General features: G+C 15.8%; 3 protein-coding genes across 3 annotated transcripts, besides 23 other annotated features; 2 read left to right on the plus strand and 1 right to left on the minus strand. All coding sequences in view use genetic code 6, as the record gives it.

Annotated features, from left to right (window-relative positions):
• Window positions 1-738: 738 nt before the first annotated feature.
• Window positions 739-805: a microsatellite.
• A 913-nt stretch (window positions 806-1,718) lies between these two features.
• Window positions 1,719-1,765: a microsatellite.
• A 627-nt stretch (window positions 1,766-2,392) lies between these two features.
• On the plus strand, window positions 2,393-3,452 carry IMG5_194120 (leishmanolysin family protein, putative; the record flags this gene model as incomplete). Its single annotated transcript, XM_004024952.1, has 2 exons — window positions 2,393-3,247; window positions 3,435-3,452. The coding sequence occupies 2 exons, from the start codon at window positions 2,393-2,395 to the stop codon at window positions 3,450-3,452; spliced, it is 873 nt and encodes a 290-aa protein (XP_004025001.1).
• Window positions 3,453-4,779: 1,327 nt separating this feature from the next.
• Window positions 4,780-4,866: a microsatellite.
• Window positions 4,845-5,666, minus strand: IMG5_194130 (TSA family protein, putative). Its single transcript, XM_004024953.1, has one exon. It carries the CDS (start codon window positions 5,624-5,626, stop codon window positions 5,009-5,011), a length of 618 nt encoding a protein of 205 aa, XP_004025002.1. The 5' UTR covers window positions 5,627-5,666; the 3' UTR covers window positions 4,845-5,008.
• A 1,806-nt stretch (window positions 5,667-7,472) lies between these two features.
• Window positions 7,473-7,504: a microsatellite.
• Window positions 7,505-7,695: 191 nt separating this feature from the next.
• Window positions 7,696-7,757: a microsatellite.
• Window positions 7,758-8,385: 628 nt separating this feature from the next.
• Window positions 8,386-8,855, plus strand: IMG5_194140 (hypothetical protein; the record flags this gene model as incomplete). The annotated part of the gene is made up of 2 exons (XM_004024954.1): window positions 8,386-8,725; window positions 8,818-8,855. 2 exons carry the CDS (start codon window positions 8,386-8,388, stop codon window positions 8,853-8,855), a joined length of 378 nt encoding a protein of 125 aa, XP_004025003.1.
• Window positions 8,658-8,697: a microsatellite.
• Window positions 8,856-11,929: 3,074 nt separating the features above from the next.
• Window positions 11,930-11,968: a microsatellite.
• Window positions 11,969-12,829: 861 nt separating this feature from the next.
• Window positions 12,830-12,864: a microsatellite.
• Window positions 12,865-13,196: 332 nt separating this feature from the next.
• Window positions 13,197-13,245: a microsatellite.
• A 626-nt stretch (window positions 13,246-13,871) lies between these two features.
• Window positions 13,872-13,930: a microsatellite.
• Window positions 13,893-13,926: a microsatellite.
• Window positions 13,931-14,150: 220 nt separating the features above from the next.
• Window positions 14,151-14,191: a microsatellite.
• Window positions 14,192-14,492: 301 nt separating this feature from the next.
• Window positions 14,493-14,540: a microsatellite.
• Window positions 14,502-14,539: a microsatellite.
• Window positions 14,541-14,583: 43 nt separating the features above from the next.
• Window positions 14,584-14,618: a microsatellite.
• Window positions 14,592-14,628: a microsatellite.
• Window positions 14,629-14,669: 41 nt separating this feature from the next.
• Window positions 14,670-14,713: a microsatellite.
• Window positions 14,714-15,152: 439 nt separating this feature from the next.
• Window positions 15,153-15,224: a microsatellite.
• Window positions 15,191-15,251: a microsatellite.
• Window positions 15,196-15,256: a microsatellite.
• A 1,399-nt stretch (window positions 15,257-16,655) lies between these two features.
• Window positions 16,656-16,688: a microsatellite.
• Window positions 16,689-16,778: 90 nt separating this feature from the next.
• Window positions 16,779-16,828: a microsatellite.
• A 1,147-nt stretch (window positions 16,829-17,975) lies between these two features.
• Window positions 17,976-18,013: a microsatellite.
• The last annotated feature ends 949 nt before the right edge of the window (window positions 18,014-18,962 follow it).

Consider the following 18,962-nt stretch of genomic DNA (forward strand, 5'->3'; position numbering starts at 1 on the left):
GAAAATTTATAAGTTTATGTATAAAATGAAATTCAAAATTCCTAAAAGGAATTAGCTAAAAGTATTGAAAAAAATATTTTGGATGAAATTAATAGAAAAATACTAAATGACTCTAACTTTAAGCATAATAATGAAAGTAGTTTCTAAACTAAAGCTGAAGAATTTGAATCTAAATTAGATTAGATAGAAAAAAAAGTAGAAAAGCTTGACATTATTTAAAAAAGGTTTAAGAAATTTAATAAAAGATAAATTAAAGTTGAATTTTTTGTTTATTTACTTTTTTTAGAATACAAATGGAATAATATATGGGAATATTCTCTATTTTTAAATAGATATAAATTTTTATATTAATATCATTTTTATTTAAATAAAAATTAATATATTATGATATAAATAGGAATTATTTATTTTGTTATTATTTTTAATTATGTAAATTAATTTTTTTTAAGATTATTAATAATATTGATTTTTTTTTTTATAAGTAATAAAATTTAAACTTTTATTATTTATTTTTTTAAATCCTATAATTATTGAATATCGAATAATAAACATTAAAAATTAATTCCTTAAAATATTGAAGAAACCAATATAAAATAAAATCATTTAACATTTAATTTTAATATATAATAAAAAAATATAAAATTAAGAAAATTAAATTAGTAAATAATTCATTTTAATGGAATAATAGATGCAATTATTAATGTATTATTTTAATATTTATTATTGCTATAATCAAAAGATAATTTTTTTTTTATTTTTATTCATATTAACGATAATTTTTTTATCTATATTTTATAAACTATTAGATTTTTGAGATATTGAAAAATTTAATAATTTTTGCGTATTGAAATCTAAAAATTTTTTACATTTATATTTTAAATATATTTTCTAAATGACTTGAAGTTAAAGAAATGTTATTTATATCAATAAAAAGAAATTTATTATCTTCAAATTTGAAGTAATAAATAAAATAGGCATAATTTTCTATTATTGACTACATAAAATAGAAAAATAAACAAATTAAATATAAAAAGTATTTTTAATAATATTAAAACATAAAAGATATATATATTAATTATATATTTAAAATAAAATATAATATTTAATTATCAAAATAAGACAATAAATTTTAATTTAAATAATTTGGTTTATAATAATTCTTAAAAAGAAATATTTCAAATATATTGAAAAAATTATATTTATTTTTATTTTAATATTCACGAATGTTTTTATATAATTTTATTTGCCTTTATATTGATATTAAATAAGAATATAAACATTGAAATCAAATAATTAAATGATTTAAATTTAATTATGGTTAATTTAATTAAATAATTAATTCAACTTGCTTTTATCTATTTTAATTATATATTATTAGTTAATAAGCAAAAACTTATTTAATATATGTAATTATAAGTAAATTTAAAAAAAAAAAATTTCCTATAAAGTATGATTTATAAAATATATATTTGTAATATTCATCTATGCTTGCCTAACATGTAAATCTGAGAAATATATTTTTAAATAAAAAAAAAAATTATAGGATTTTTATATTTTAAGTTTTATATTAAATTTCTTATTTTTGACAAATAAAATAAATAATAATGTTTATTTCCTTTATTTCTTTGTTTTTCATTTTTTCTTTTTTTTATTACTTTTTTTTTTTAAATTAATTTGATTTGAGAGTATTTATTTCATTTAACTTATAAAAATATGTTATTATTAAAAAAATAGATTTTTATCAAAATCAATTATTAAAAAAATAAAATGTTATAATTAATTAATTAATTATCATTTTTCAAGTTATAAGAATCTAAAGCGATTTATTTTGTTTATATAATAATAATTTTTATATAATTATTATGTGCTAAATATATATATAATATTTTAATATAGTTTTTTATAAAAAACTTATAGAATTATATATATTATAAATTTAATGAAATTTAAATATAATTTAAGGTAAAATGCAATTTAAATTATACATAAGTTTTAATAATTTAAATACTTGCTTATAAATTATATTTTAAATCAAAAACATAAACATAAAATATTATAATAATAAAAAAATAAATAATAAAGTTCATATATGTTTAGATTATTAATATTTTTAACTTAAATTCTTTTGATTTTGTCACATTAATGCTAACATCAGAAATAAGATTATTCTAAAATAATAGTTAGCTAATAAAAAATAAAAAGTAATAATAATTTCAGAAGCCTTTAATAATAACAATAAATTGGGCCTTTAAGAGTGACATTTAACACAAAATTCTTATTATAAACTTTTGACTAATCATTTATATAATAAATAGAAAAGATTTTGTTGGTAGTTAAAAGATATTTTTCTGAATTATTAAAAGTTAAACAACTAACTACAAATATATTTTATATGAATTAATGTGCAGGAGTAATTATAGATGAATAAGATGAATCAAGAAAATATGGAACCCCTAATAGTGATTTACATATAATAGTTGTAGCATCAGATTAATCAAACTCGTTTTATGCGAGTGCCACTGTTTGTCAAATGCTTCCTCGTCCTTCACATGGTAAAATAGATCTAAATAAATAAAATTTTAATGGAATAAATTTTAATGAAGGAAAGTTCAATAGATATACATAACTTATTATTCATGAAGTAATTCACTTATTGGGCTTTTCTGATAATATATATCCTTACTTCATAAACAAAGCTACTGGCAAATACTACTCCTTACAAGAAATCTTAATAACTAAATAAGTAAGAGGATTATCTACCTAATTTATAAAAACACCTAAAGTATTAAAAGCAGTAAAAGAACTTTATGCATGTGAAGATGCTGAAGGAATGAAATTAGAAAATTAAGGAACTTCAAGTAGTGTAGGCTCTCATTGGGAAAAGGCTATAGCTTCAAACGAGATTATGGGACCTTCTTTAGTTTAAGGAATCGCTTATATTACAAAAACAACTATTGCTCTTTTAGATGACAGTGGATTTTATGAAAGTGTTAATTATGATATGGCTAAAATAAATGCAGGATATGATTTAGGATGTGACTTCTTTTATTTAGCTTGCAAAAGTTAAACTTAAAAATATGATGTTTTTTGTAGTGGTTATGATTCTTGTGATGATTTTAATACAGGATATTCAACTTGTATTTCCTCTTAATATAGTGATGGTTGTAATATTTATTAAACAATATCAAAATCCTAATGCAATAACCCTAATAATTCTCATCCTTTGTAAGATTAATATTCTGGAGAAGTATATTCTAAATAATCTAGATGTTTCAAAAGTAATATAAATATAAAAACTGGAGGTTAAAGTTTATATTTTAGCATACGTTGTTACAAACAAAAATGTAATTCTGACGGAACATTAACTATTTTTATTGGAAATAATTAAATTAAATGTACTTCTGATGGTTAAGTTATTAATTCTCCTACTTAAGATGGAACTGGAACGTTGAATTGTCCTTAAAATATAAAAAGATTTTGTGAAAGAGAAAATACTTGTTATAATAATTGTAATGGAAATGGATTTTGTGTTAATAATAAATGCTTTTGTTAGCCAGGATATACAGGAGATAGTTGTATCTGCTAAACAGGATATATATAAGATTAAGATGATAATTGTATAATTGCTACTTAAAAATCCAATATATAATGTACTTAAAATTGCAAATTTTGTGATTCTGATAAATGTTTGAAATGCGAAGATGGTCTTATTCTATCTTTTGATAAATAAGAATGTATAAATTAATGTCCTTCTGGGTTCTTTATTGATTTTATTCTTTATTAGTGTCAAAAATGTAGCTAATCTTGCTTAGAATGTATAGGCTCATTATTAAATTAATGTACTTCTTGTCCTTTAAATTCTTAATTATAGAATGGTTAATGTGTTTGTAATGATACATTTTATTTTGATGGAGTTTCTTGTAAAGCCTGTCCTCTTAATTGCATATATTGTAATTAAAATGAATGCATTTTATGTAATTAAAACTTCCCTTATTTGAAAGATAATTTATGTGAAAAAGAATGCAACTCTTTAAAATAAGCTATAGTTATTTATTATAATTAATAGTATCACTATTCTAATTAATGTTTAAAATGTTTGTAAAATAATTGTGATGAATGTGATTCAACTTAATGCTTAAAATGCTAACCCAATTATATTTTCTATTAAGGATAATGTTTTTTAAAATAAATATGTTCTGAACAAAATTGCATTATATGTGGAGCAAATAATACTTGTAATTTTTGCAATTAAAGTTTTTCTTTAGTAAATGGCTTATGTGTTAAAACATGTATTAATGAAAATTGTATTGAATGTAGTTATTTAGAATAATGTCTTAAGTGTTCTTCTGGCTTTATTTTATATTAAAATGAGTGTCTTGCTAGTTGTCCATCCGGAACTTAAAATTCAAACGGAAATTGTGTTTAAAAAGCTTGTGAAATATTTAATTGCTTAGAATGTTTAAACAATTAATGTAAAAAATGTATAAGTGGATTTAGTGCTAAAAAAGGAAAATGTATAAGATCATGCCCTAATGGTACTATTTAAGTAGAAAATACTTGTATAAGATATTGTGTAGTTCCAAACTGTTTTAATTGTGTTAATGATGATAATAATACTTGCTCAAAATGTAATGAAGGATTTACATAAATAAATGGATTATGTATAAAAGTTTGATTTATTTATTTATTAAAAAAAATATATATATATATAAATTTTATATATTATGATCTATAATATCTTTATTTTTTTAATACATAATTAAGTTAAAATTTTAATATATATTATAAATTATTTATATTTTTAATATTATTTTTTATATTTGGATATTATTAATATTATTTTTTTCTAATAATATATTATATATTATTAAAAAAGTTAATAAAAATATTTTATTATATTTATATATAAATCATTATTTAATTGTTTTTATTATTCTTTATTTACTTAATAATAACTTTTTAATATAATTTTTATATAATATTTTATAAAAATTAGCTTTTATTAATATCAATTTTTAGCATGTTCAGTTTCCCAATATTCTTTTAATTTAGAACTGTTATGATCAGGAACCATAGATTTTTATCCAGGTTTCCATTTAGCAGGGCATACTTCACCGTTTTCATCAACATATTAGAATGCTTAAACAAGTCTAATTAATTCATCGATATTTCTTCCAACAGGTAAATCATTGATTGAAACATGTCTAATAATTCCCTTTGTATCTATTATAAAAGTACCTCTATAAGCAGCTCCTTTATTAGGTCCATCTTAAATAAGCACTCCGTAATCACTGCATACTTATTTAGAAACATCAGCTATTAAAGGAATATTCATGTTTCCTAAACCTCCTTCTTTTCTTGGTTTTTTGCACCATTCAGCATGTACAAAATGTGAGTCAATGGAGCATCCTATCACCTCGCAGTTCATTTTTCTAAATACTTCAGCGGATTCAGAAAAGTTAATGATTTCTGTTGGGCATACAAATGTGAAATCGAAAGGATAAAAAAATAATACAACATATTTTCCTTCATATTATTTTAAAGTTACGGTTTTAATTCCGTTATCCCATGCAGGAGATTCGAATTGTGGAGCAGGTTGTCCTACAAAAGCTTTATTTGTACTCATTTTTTTTATATTATTTTATATTTAAATTAAAAAAGATATTTTTTTCCTTTTTATTTTTAAATTTTTTTCCTTTTTAATAAAATGTGTATATATGTTTTTATTTTAGCAATTCTTTTATTACTTAGAGTATTAATTTATTTTCTTTTTTTAATCAGTCTATTTATTTTATTTTTTATATTTTAATTATATAATTTTTAAAGAAAAAAGAAAATATTAAGAATCTTAATTATTATTAATTTTAGTTTAAATATAAAAAAATAATTAAAAAAGATTTTATTGTTAAAATTATATCTTATTTTTTTTACTTTATGTTTTATTCAATTACAAATTATTTATTTTAATTTTTGTAATACTAATTTAATATTTAAAAGGTTTAAATATTTTAACTTTTAAATACGTTTTAATCTTTATTATCTAAAAGATTGTTATTCATATGTATATTACCTAATTCTTTTAAATATTTTTTTCTATATCTATTTAATGTTGTTTTTTTATATAAGATGTATTATATCAAATGTAACTAATATAGTAAAAACAAATAATATTTTTTTTTCTAATAATATAGCCTGTAGTAGTGAATTATTTCATTACAAGATTTTAAATTTGTTAAGAAAAATGAACTCAAGTAATATTCTTAAATTTTTATATGTGAAAATGATAGAAAATAAAATTAATTATTTTATAATTTGTATAAATTTAAAATTATATTAATAAAGATATTTTAATTTTAAATCTTATTTGAAAAAATTATAAAGCTTTATAGATTTCTCGTTTTCAATAATATTTTTTTCTTAAAGGATTTCTATAATTATTTTCCAAAACTTCAATCTTTACTTTTATTTTCTGTATAAAACTTTTTTTAGGTTTCTTTTTGTGCATTTTACGTAATTTTAACTATTTTTGCCTTTTAAAATTTTCATAAATAAAAAATCAAAAGCAATGTTAAAATAGTCAGAATTGAAGCTTTAAGTTTATAAAGAATTTGAGAATGTTGAATTATTTAATTCTAAAAATAAAATAATGTAAAATTTTAATAATTGTGAATTAAAAAATAAAATAAGTAAAATCATATCAAATAAATATGTCATACTAGAATTTTTTAATAAATATAAAAATTATTCTAAATAAAATAGGAATATATAAAATAATCAAAATATTATGCAAATTTAATAAAAAGCTAAATGCTATATTAAAATAAAGCATGATTTTAATAAACTAAAAAATTCCTTAAAATTTTATATTTCAAAATCCTAAAATAAGTAATAAAATAACTACCCATTTTTTCATAATTAATTTTAAATATATGATGAATTATTCATTTTATATTCAGAAAACTAAAGCCTATATATATTTCTAATATAAAATACCGATAATAAACATTAATTAACACTAATAAACTCGAACTTTAACCATCATAATATTACTAAATATATGCGAACTTGCTAACTTGCTATTACTTTGTAATAATTGTAAAAATTACAAAATCTTCTTGATTATTTACAATAATATGTTCGGAACTTGATATGGTCTAAACCTTAGCTTTATTTTTAATCTTTATTATGAAAAAATAATTAAGCTTTTTTTAAATTTTGCGTTCAATAAAATGCAAAATTTCAATATTGCGTAATTTTTTACAATCAAAATAAATTTTGTTTTCTTTAACATATTTATTATTATTTATTTATATTATATTTTTAATATTTTTTATTTTAAATGTCAATTATGGCATTAGAATATATACTTGTATAATCAACATAATTTTTGTTTACATATTATTGCTGTATGGATAATTTTATTTATCAAAATAAAACTAAAAAAATCAATATATTGTAAATTATTTTATAATTATATATATATATATATATATTATATATATATTAATTTTTTATATTAAAGCCTTTATATTAATTTGAAATAAAATCCAAATAAAATTTTAATGAATTTTAATTAATAAATAATAATATAAAAAATGAAAAATAGTAATTTTAAATAAAAAAATAAAGTAAATATTTAATAAAAATAGAAAAATTGAGTACTTTTAATAAACTTTTTAAAAAAAATTTTAATAAATAAAACTTAAGTTATAAAAAATCATCAACAATTTAAGTTAATAAAAATATTTATAAAATTTTTATTATTATAAAAAAAATTTATAATTAATATTAATTTATTATTATAATTAGATTAAGATCTAATCTCAAAATAAATCTAATTAATATTTAAAATTATATCATATTATTTTTAATATCTTATTTAATCTTAATATAAACTTAAACATTTTTTATTTTAATAAAGTTATAAATTTAATATCTGAATTAATAAAGCTAACTTTTACATATAATAATATTTATTATGGTTTTGGATTTTAAAATTATTTAATTTTTTTATTATAATTTCAAAGAAAAACATATCTTTATATTAATGAATCATCAAACAATACCAAATAATATTAATTAAAAGTTATAATTTATACCATATGGAGGCTTAATATCTCCAGAAGGAAAACAAAGAGCTTCATCAACACACCATTATGAAGTATAAATAAAAAAATAACATTTATATATAAAAAATTAAAGAGGGAATAAAAATGGAGCCAATCAACAATACCATTAACATGTAAAATGCTAAATTAATGTATTCAAAATATTAATTTGAGACTTGAGATAGATGGCTTTCCAATAGAGTAAGCCTTATTAGTAGGTCATGTGTGTGATATATCATATGGAAAATCATATACAATTTAAGGAGAATAAAATTACATGGCATTACAGATAAATGATTTAACAGATATAAGTCAAATTATATTATACTAAAATCAACAAGACGCAGATAATTTAGTAGATTATTTAAAAAGAATAGAAAATTGGAGATAAACTCCAGAAGTTTAGTTAAAAGGCGTTTATATTAAAGTATTAATTAAACCAAAGTATACTGTAATTGATAAGAAATGGAAAAATATTTGCATAGCTATTAAAGTTGCTAAAGATATAAATGAAATTTCTTTACATAATTTAAATGTTATTAATTGTCATTTATAAAGAAAAAACGGCTTTATAAGAAAAAATAGCTTTCCTTTACATAAAAATCCACTTTATTAAGGTAGAATATATATAAAATTATATTTTAAATTAGATAATAAATAAAAATAATTTTTTTATAAAAAAAAAGAATTATAAATTTAAATTTAATAGGAAAATAAAGTGAAAAATTTGGACAAAGAGAAAGATGAAAATTTAAAATAATTATTAAATATTGAAAATTAAGAATATGATTTTTAAGAATTTTATAAATATTTAAACTAAAATAATGATTAGAGTGAATATAAATGAAATTTCAAAACTTTTAAAATATAATTTATTCTTAAAAAAATAATTAATATTTTAATTAAAAAGAATATTGAAATACTAAAACAATTTTAATTAATAAATTTTATGTATTCGTTAATTTATAAAACAATTTGATTATTAATAATTATTTATATGCCCATAATTAAATATATTGTTATTTTAAATTTAATAATTCAATTTTAATTTATTTTATCAAATTTTTATTATATTTTTGGTAATTTGACAAACTCAGATTTTCTTATGTCTTCAGGATTTTATATGTATGGCTGTTTGAAAATCGATAGTTTATTATTACTCATAAGATACGTATTTTCTTGGATTTCCTTCATTAGTTTAGATTTATTACTTCTATTATTAGGTTATTTAGAAAATCTATATAATCTACTATTTTAACTTTAATTTTCTTTTATATATTAATTCTATCTATTAAAAATACTAATTCTAGGACTCTTCTTAGGACTATTTAAACTAAAAAACGAAGCTCTATCCGTAAGCCTTCTTCCTCCTTTAAGATTTTAAATACATCCATTAAAATAATTAAGATCTTAAATAATTTATTTTTCAATACTTTAAAATTATTTTTTGGGTTACTAATTCTAATTTAATAAATTAATATGAATAGTTTATATTAAAAAAAAAATACATCAAGCTACAGCTTTTCTTAATCTTTTCCTTATGATTCAGAATAACACATTTGCTCCATAATATTAAAATACATTCTATTATCATGTATTTATATGTCTACCATATTAAACGGAATATCACCAAGTTTGTATTTAGGAATTGATTTTCTAAGTGATTTTTCGTATCCTTTTTTATTCTATTTATCTATTTATATATTATCTACGAGCTCTTTTCGATATTCTTCCCAATTCTTTCTTTCCCAATATATTTATTTTAAATCTTAATTTGAAGGATATTTCTTTAATGAATTTTTATATAAATTAAAATTCTCTTCTGGAATTATTTTATTCAAATCAAAAACTGATATATAAACTAATTCACATGGTATACAACTAATAGCATTATATTCAAGAGGTTCAGAATAAAATATTGAATAATCTCCAAATACATCACCTTCACCTTTATTTTTTTTTTAAAAAAATTAAAATGTATATTTTTAAAGAAAAAAGTAAAAACCAAATTCATCTATTTCTATAAAATCGTTCTAATAATAATCTTCATAATCAGATTCATAATTTATTGTTGGATTATAATCTTTATCTGGTTCTGAAATATCAAAAGGTATTTTTTATTTTGATTTATGGCTATATTTAAATGGTATTTATTTTACTGCTTTTATTAAACCTTTTTTTACAAAATAAATTGCTGCTGAATCATCACCTTATCTCTTTTTTTTTTTTGAATTAAAGATATAATTTTTTATTTGTTATTTAAAAAAGTAACCATTATTATTGTATTCGAAGCATATTGTTTTATTTAACATTTAGTAGTAATTTCTATTAATATATTTTCTTCTGGAATAAGAGTAAATAATTGTAAACTTTCTAAAAACTATTGCAATTTTTAGAGATGCAAACTTTTTTTATCAGTAATAAAAGCTTAGAATACATCTTTTTCTAAAACAATTAAATCTGTGGGCTAATTAGCTATAATGGTTGCAGTTCTTTTAGAATTAGTTATAAGTGCGATTTCTCCAAATGCTGCACCTCTTTTTAATTTATTCTTTTCTTTCTAATATAATAAAATATTATTTATTTTTATTTGTAAAATAGATAAAATTTATTATTTTTAAAATTAATATTTAATACCAATTAAACAAAATTTTTATATTATGTTGGTTCATCAATATATATAGTAACTCCTCCGTTTATAATAATATAAAATGCATCAGCTACATCTCCCTTTTTATATTAATTATTATTTTAATTATGATAAAAATAATTATAATTTTAAATGTTTTACTTATTTAAAAACATATTCTTAAGATTCAAATGTTTTTATATATAAATATCTACACAATTCTAAATATTCTGGAGTATTTCTATATTTTTACAAAAATTATACATCCTTTAAAAAATTGGTATACAAAAATAAAAAAATTATTTTTCATAACTAAGAATTTATTATTACTTGAATATAATCTGATATCGTTATACACATTTCATCTGTACGATCCTCTGGATTTATATCCAATAATTATTTAAGTTTTTCAAATTAAAAAATATCTTAATTATTTAAATCTGATTTGTCAGTCATTCTAGTTGAGATTATAGTATCATTTGCTTTTTTAATTTTTATATTATGAATTTTAAAATAATTTATATTTGATATTATAATTTTTAATTGTTATTTAAAGAATATATTTATAAATATGCTTTTTGTAAACATTTCAAAAAAATAAAAAAGTTATTTTATAATTTGTACATTGTTAAGATTTAAGAATACTCATTTTTTCTTCAATTAGGGTTTTTTTTTATAATATGTATATTATATTAAATTAATTTAATGATTATTATTAAATTAAAAATTGTTCATATGTATTAAAAATTAATTATTATAAATTTATTTAATATAAAACTAAATACTATTTTTATAATAAATAAAAAATATTTATAATTTTGATTTTTTATTTATAAGTATTTTTTATTTTTTATTAAGTTTAAATATTTTATTTTTTAATATAAATATTTTTGATAAAAATATATGTGTTTTGCATGTAAATTAATTAATTAAAGCTATTTTATATTTTCTAAAAATATTTTATATTTTTTCTTAAATTTAATTTTATATTTTTTATTTTAATTTAAGAAAATATTAATAAAATAAAGTATGGTTTTTATATGTATTTATTAAGAGTTAAAGATTATGTATATAAATTAAAATATAAAAACAATATTTATATATATTTAAATTAAATATCATTAGTATTATACCTATATAAATTCTAAATTAGGTTAACATATTAAATTATGAAGTTTAGTCTATTAATTTAAATTAAATATAAATTAAATATATAATTATAATTATATAACATTATGAAAAAACATAAAAAAAATATATAAAGTATTATTATTTTATTTATTTTCTTATTAAACGAAACACATATATATTTATGTTTTCTAATTTTTTCATTAATTTTTTTATTATTATCCTTTAAGAATTAATAACAAACTTTCACACCATATTTTTTCTAAAAAATTTTATTTTATTTATTATAATCTAATAAAATATTTGTTTAAGTATTTCAAAAAAAAAAATAGTTTTTTAATTTATTCGCTAGTGTTTTTTTGTTCTTTCTTATATTTAGAGATACTTTATTCAAATTTTATATATCTTCATATAATGTATTTAATCATATTTACATTTTAATATTTATAGAAGGTATATTTAGACCTTTTACAATCTCATCAACAAAAATATTATATTAATTTTCTTATAAATTGATTACTATAATTATAAAAATAAATAACTTTAATAAATTTAAAGTAAATAAATAACAAATTTATATATAAAGTAATTTTAATTAATAATTTAATGATTTTTATTTTATTTATATAAAATTTCAATTAAATTATACAAAATAAATACATGATAATATAATATTTATTTTAAAATTTTGTTCATATAAAATTACAATCAACATATTGTAAAAAAGTTAAGAAGAATATTTTTATTTATTAAATAAAAATAAATTAATATTTTAAGTATAAATTAAAATTATTATTATAAAAAAAAATATATTAATGTGATCATAATATTTTATATTTATTGCAATACAATAATATTTAATCTAATACTTTAATAATAATATTTTTTTTTATTCAAAAGAATATTATAAATATTTAATGATGAAATCTTATTTTTTAAATTAATATTAAAATATAATTGTTTTTATAATTATAATATTTAATATAATAATGATATTTATACAGTTTATAAATTATCTATATATTTTTTTATTTATTATTTAATCGTTTTTAAAAAGGTTTTTGTTCGTAATAATATGTTTATTTTATTCATTAATATATTTCATGTTTTATTTATTTTTTATTTTTGTAATAATTCTTCCACTTTTTTATTTTTTTTAAATAAATTTATTTTAAAATAAAAATAATTACCTTATTGTATTTATAGATTTTTTTCATTTAACTGCTATTCAAGTTAAAGTATTTTTTATTAATCATAAGCTTCTTATGATAACTTTTTATTTAAATATTAAACTATTTAAGGATTTTCCATTGTAATTTTTATAAGAGGATTTTAATTATATTTTTATTAAATTTAAATAAGTTTTTCATTTAATTTAATCTTTTCAAACATTAAATCATTTATTTTAATTTCATAAATTTAATTTAATTACTTTTATTAATTTAATTGATTATTCAGATTTTATATTTCCAAACTTTATTCTTTATATTCATTCTCTTATTAAATATCTTAAGTTTTTATTTCACTAAAGGTTTTATTAGAAAGTATTTTATTTTAATATAAATTAGAATTATTAGAATTCTACTTTTTAGTTAGAATATTCTAATTGTTGCCTAAATCTTAGTTATTTGGATTTTTTTTATTCATATTAAAAGCTTATTTCGTAGATTTACCTTCTTTTATCATTTTCAAAAACATTAAAAAATTAAAATATGCATGAATTTTAATATTTGTCTATTAAAACTTATTAATATGTTTTTCTTCTAATATATCTTAACTTGTGTTAAATAAGAATTCTATTTTTAATATTAATATTTTTTTAAAGTTTATAAATAAAATAAAATGTATATTATAAATTATTTTTGCATTTTGCATTATAATTTAATGATTTGTCTAATGATATTTAGCCTGTGCTTGTAAAATTTACTGGAGAATCAATTTAAGTATTCTAATAAATTTAGGCATCTTTATTAAATTAATAATATAAAGTATTACTTTTCAACAAATTTTTTTATATTTTTTTTATATTTTTTTTATATTTTTTTTTTTTATATTTTTTTTATATAGATAATCAGAAAAATTTTTATAATACATTTTCTCTATATTTCTTTTTTTACAATTTTTTTATTATGAAATAAATAAACAAAAAAATGAAAAATATAATATATTAAATGAATAGAAGAAAAATATTTAAATTAATTATATTGTACTTTGCTTATTTAATTTTATTGAAATTTTCATTTATTTAAAGGAATTTGAATATTAATCTTTTTAAAACATAAAAATTAATAATATTTTAATATATTTAATATTCTTTTAAATATATATTATACCCTTTTTCATTTATTAATTGATTATATTTTTTTTTTTAATATTATAAATTTAATGTTATATTATTAATAAAAATAAAAAAATTAATTTATAATTTAATATTTATTAGTAATATTATATAAATTTTAATAATCTTTTTAGTAAATAAACAATATTTTATTTAAAATATATAAAACTTAACAATATTGGTTTGAAATAATATCATATAAATTAAATAATAATTTTTATTTTATTTTTATGCAAATGAAATATGAAAAAAATATATTTTAAAATAAGAGAAAATGATTAAAAATATATTTTAAAATAATTATAATTTATTTTTTAAATTAAATATTATTATTTTTATCAGTAAAATCTTTAAATTTTTTTTTTTAAAAATCATTGAAATAAGATAAAAAAATATTTTAAGATTAAAAATATTTATAAATTAAAGATTTAATATTTGATTTTATTAAAAATTTTATAATTATTAGTTTAAAATTATTGTTTTTTAAGATTTAATATTAATATTTTTTAAAAAATTTTCTATTTAAATCTGATTTTCAAAATATAAATTTGAATTTTACAATTTTACCTTAATATTTGTTTTATTTTTAACGAATTTCAATAAATTTTAAGAATGAAAACATTATTTTTATAATAAATTTATAAAATCATTAAAATATTTTATATTTCTTTCACTTAATACGAAACAAAACTAAAAATATATTATATATTATATCATATATGTCATTAAAAAATTTAATTAATTTTAGAAATCAAGAACCAAAATTAGGAGTAAATTAATACTCATCGTTTTCTGATGAAAATTATTATTCATTATTTTAACTACTTTCCTTCATTTCCCCATCAGGTAGAAAATTAAATGTATTTTGTTTCGCAATCTTATTTTTTATTGACATAGAACGTGTCATTGGTCTTCTTATATTTGTTTATATTGTTCTAATGATTTTTTCTTTTTTTATTTTTTAAGTATTTTTTTATCCATCAACTATATTCTTTTATTTTTTGTATTATTTTTATTTTTTTGGCATTTTTTTTATTTCTTTTATTTTATTTTTAAAAAAAATGTATTATATCTAAAATATATTTTATTTGGTAATTTTTAATTATTTATAAAAAAAATTATAAAAATAAAAAAAAATTAATAAAAAATGATATAAATAAATAATCAAAGTTTTTTTCTTAAAATAACTAATGTAACAATACAAGCAATAATTATTAATAATATTATTAAACCAATAATTTTTTTTAAATTTTTACTTTATTTATTATTTTTTTATTCTTTTTAATTAAGCAGCTATTGTTCGATACAAGTTTATTTTTTTCTTTATTAGTAAATACTATCCTGAAATACACTATCAATTTAAACTTTTGATTCTTCTATATTTTCTTCCTCAACATATTATATTTTATTTTATTCAATTATTTAAACTATTTGCTGCATTCTTAATTTATAATCTTTTTTTATATATGTATATATATATATATATAGAATATTAAAATCAAAATAAAAAAATATGAAATAGAAAATGAAAGAATAAAAAAAAAAAAAAACTTTTATTTATTATTCAGTATTCTATATTATTTAGAGGAAAATAATTTACGATTAATCGAATTGACTTCCATCATCGCTTGTATCGCTTTCTTTACAAATAAAGTTATGAGTTTAATTGGTTTAATCATCGATTTAACTATTTCTTATATAACTTAAAGTCTATTCACCTTAAGCTTATATAATTGATTGTTAAGCTATAATTAAATTTCGCTATTATTCATACGATTTATTTAACTGATGTGACTAATTTAATGATTTTTTTGCTGATTTTAATGATTTCACTGATTTATTTAATATACTATTTTGTTAGTCTTATTTAATTATTTTTAAGTCATTTTGTTTGTCTTAAATTAATTTCATTTATACTTCTTAAAGTATTTCTAGTTGCTTTTTTAAATGTTTATTAAATAATAAACATAATAAATAATTACTTTTAAAAACTAAATTTCTAGTTTTTAAAATTCTTTAGCTTAAAATAGATATTTTTCTTAGAATAAAAATTAGTTTATAACTGTTGAAAGTTAAACTGTTTCTGTAAAATACTTTTGTTTTTTGTTTTTGTTTTTTTTCATATAATTTAAAATTTTTTATTTCTTTTTTATATACTTGTTCAAAATTTTCATTTACTTCAATTCCAAAATTATTATAATTATCTATTTTTTTTATTAGCTAATAAATAAATTATAGATTAAAATAATTTATATCTTACAATATTAATCTTTCAAAAAAGAAACATTTTTCTAAAGCAAGTTCAAATCATTTTAAGCTTTTTAAAATTAACTCATTAAAATACAATTTTATATAAAAAGGTTAGATAAGAGAATAAAAATCTTATTAATTTTTATTAAATATAATTATATATTTACAATTTTTTATTCTCAAAAATATGAAAATATCAATAATAAAATTAAGTATAAAATTAATGTATACAATTTATATTAAATTATTTTTAGTATTTTTTTTTTATATATAAAGTTTTATTTATGAAAATTGAATTTATATCTAGTATTTTTAGATTATTTTTTATTTAGTTTAATAAATTATTATAATATTTAGTTTAATAAAATATTATAAAACTTACTAAATAGTTTGTATTAATAAAAAAATTACTTATTTTTATTAAAATTAACAATATATAATTAATTTTTGTATAATTAATTAAACAAAAAATATTGTATTAAGCAAATAGTAAAACTATATGATCCTAAAAATAAATTTTAGAGTTATATTTAATTTATAAAATGTCCAATTATAAAGTCTAAATACATTATTTATCAATTTTTTTTTATATTTATATCATATATTTATATAATTTTTATCAAAAAAAAAGAACGTTAACAGTTTCTTATCATATTTTTTTAAATGTATTTTTATATAAAAATTAGAAAAGAATAATATATTCATATAAATATTTATAACTTAATTAAATTTATAATAATATATTAAATTAGATAAATCATATAATTAATAAAATAAAATAAATATAATAATAATTATATTATATGTTAAAATATTAATAATTTAAAAAATTTCTATTTAAATTTATTTTCTGCTTAAATAATAATTTATAATTTTATTAATATTCTCAAAAATTTTAATAGTGCTTAAAAGATAAATTATATAAAAATATTATTTAAGCAGAAAATAAATTTATATAATAAAATTATTAATTTTATTTTAGAGTCTACAATTTTATTTTCATATTTAATTATATTTTAAATATTATTTTATTTAATTTTTTTATATATATAAATTAACTTTTATTTATATTAATGAATATATTCTTAAAATAATATTTAACGTATAAAATTTTGTCCTAATAGAACTACTTCAAATGTAACATTTGCAAAATATATTGCAATTTTTGAAATTTCGATATATGCATAAACTATTATAATACTTAAGTTTGTATTTTTGGAGTATAATATAGATTGCAATAAGGGTAATATATTAATAATTGATTTTTATTTAAAAATTATATATTTGATAAATACGTAAAAATTAAATATTTTTTCGATTTCATATTGAAATTGGTTTCTATTTATTTAGTACATCTAATTATTTTAACTCAAAAACAAAAAAGCCCATCAGCTTTTTTCTTTAAAAAATATATTATAAATTTGTTACAATATATAAATAAAATTTTACACGCTTTTTAGGTTAGCCTTAATCATTATTCGTTTATTTATATGCTTGTTTACCATATTTTTATTATCCTATATATTATTCAATTAATTATTATTCTTCTAATAATTATTAGTTAAAATTTTTCTTTTCTATTTTTTTATTTAATAAAACATCTTATTCATTAATAGTTTAATCTTATACTTCGTTTTATTAAATATATGTTTGCTATTGCATGTTTTGTAAACAATTCTAATATTTAATGCTTGTTTGTATTAATATTCCTTATGTCAAATCATTTATCTAAATATAAGATATATAAAATAATAAAAAATATAAATACTCTAATTCTACTTAACATAGTATCTTCTAATATTTCTATAATTTTTTAAACTATATCAGCAGAAGGATCATTTGAAGAAAGTTTTAATTACTTTAAATCTTATTAAATTTTTCTTTATTTGAAAAAATTAATATATTTAAAATAATTTATTATTATATTACTGTATTTTATTGGTACTTTCTTCAACTAATTAATCTATCCCTGTATAATTATTTAGGTTTTTTTATGATATTTTGTTTATTGTAGTTTCTTGGAGTATTTTAAATTAAGAATAGATAATCATAATAATTTTTTCTAAGTTAACCTTCTTTTATTCTAAAAAATGTTATTTTATATATTCGTTTCTTTCTTCTTTAATCATTTTATACAAAATTTATTTTTTTTAAATATCATCAGCTTAATGCGATAATGTTTTTATATTATTTAATAAGAATTTATTTTATTCTTCTATTTCATTTTATCTGCTTAAAAGCGTATTTTTGATATTTTCATTTGCCAATAAAAGTTCCTTTGTAGTTCCTATTTATCTATAAAGATTATTTAATTATTATTAATTTTCAGGTGTTTTTTCTTTAGTTTATAAAAGCTTAATTTATTATTCATAGTTTTTTTTATTAGTTAGCAAATCTTCATCCTTTTTGTTTATTATTTCTTTTTTTTTAAATTAAAATAAAAATAAAAGATAATTAAAATATATAAATTAAAATGTACATTCTTAAGTTTTTAAATTTTCAATTTCTT

Source organism: Ichthyophthirius multifiliis, assembly GCF_000220395.1.
Source record: "Ichthyophthirius multifiliis unplaced genomic scaffold scaff_1120509251392, whole genome shotgun sequence".
NCBI lineage: Eukaryota > Ciliophora > Oligohymenophorea > Hymenostomatida > Ichthyophthirius > Ichthyophthirius multifiliis.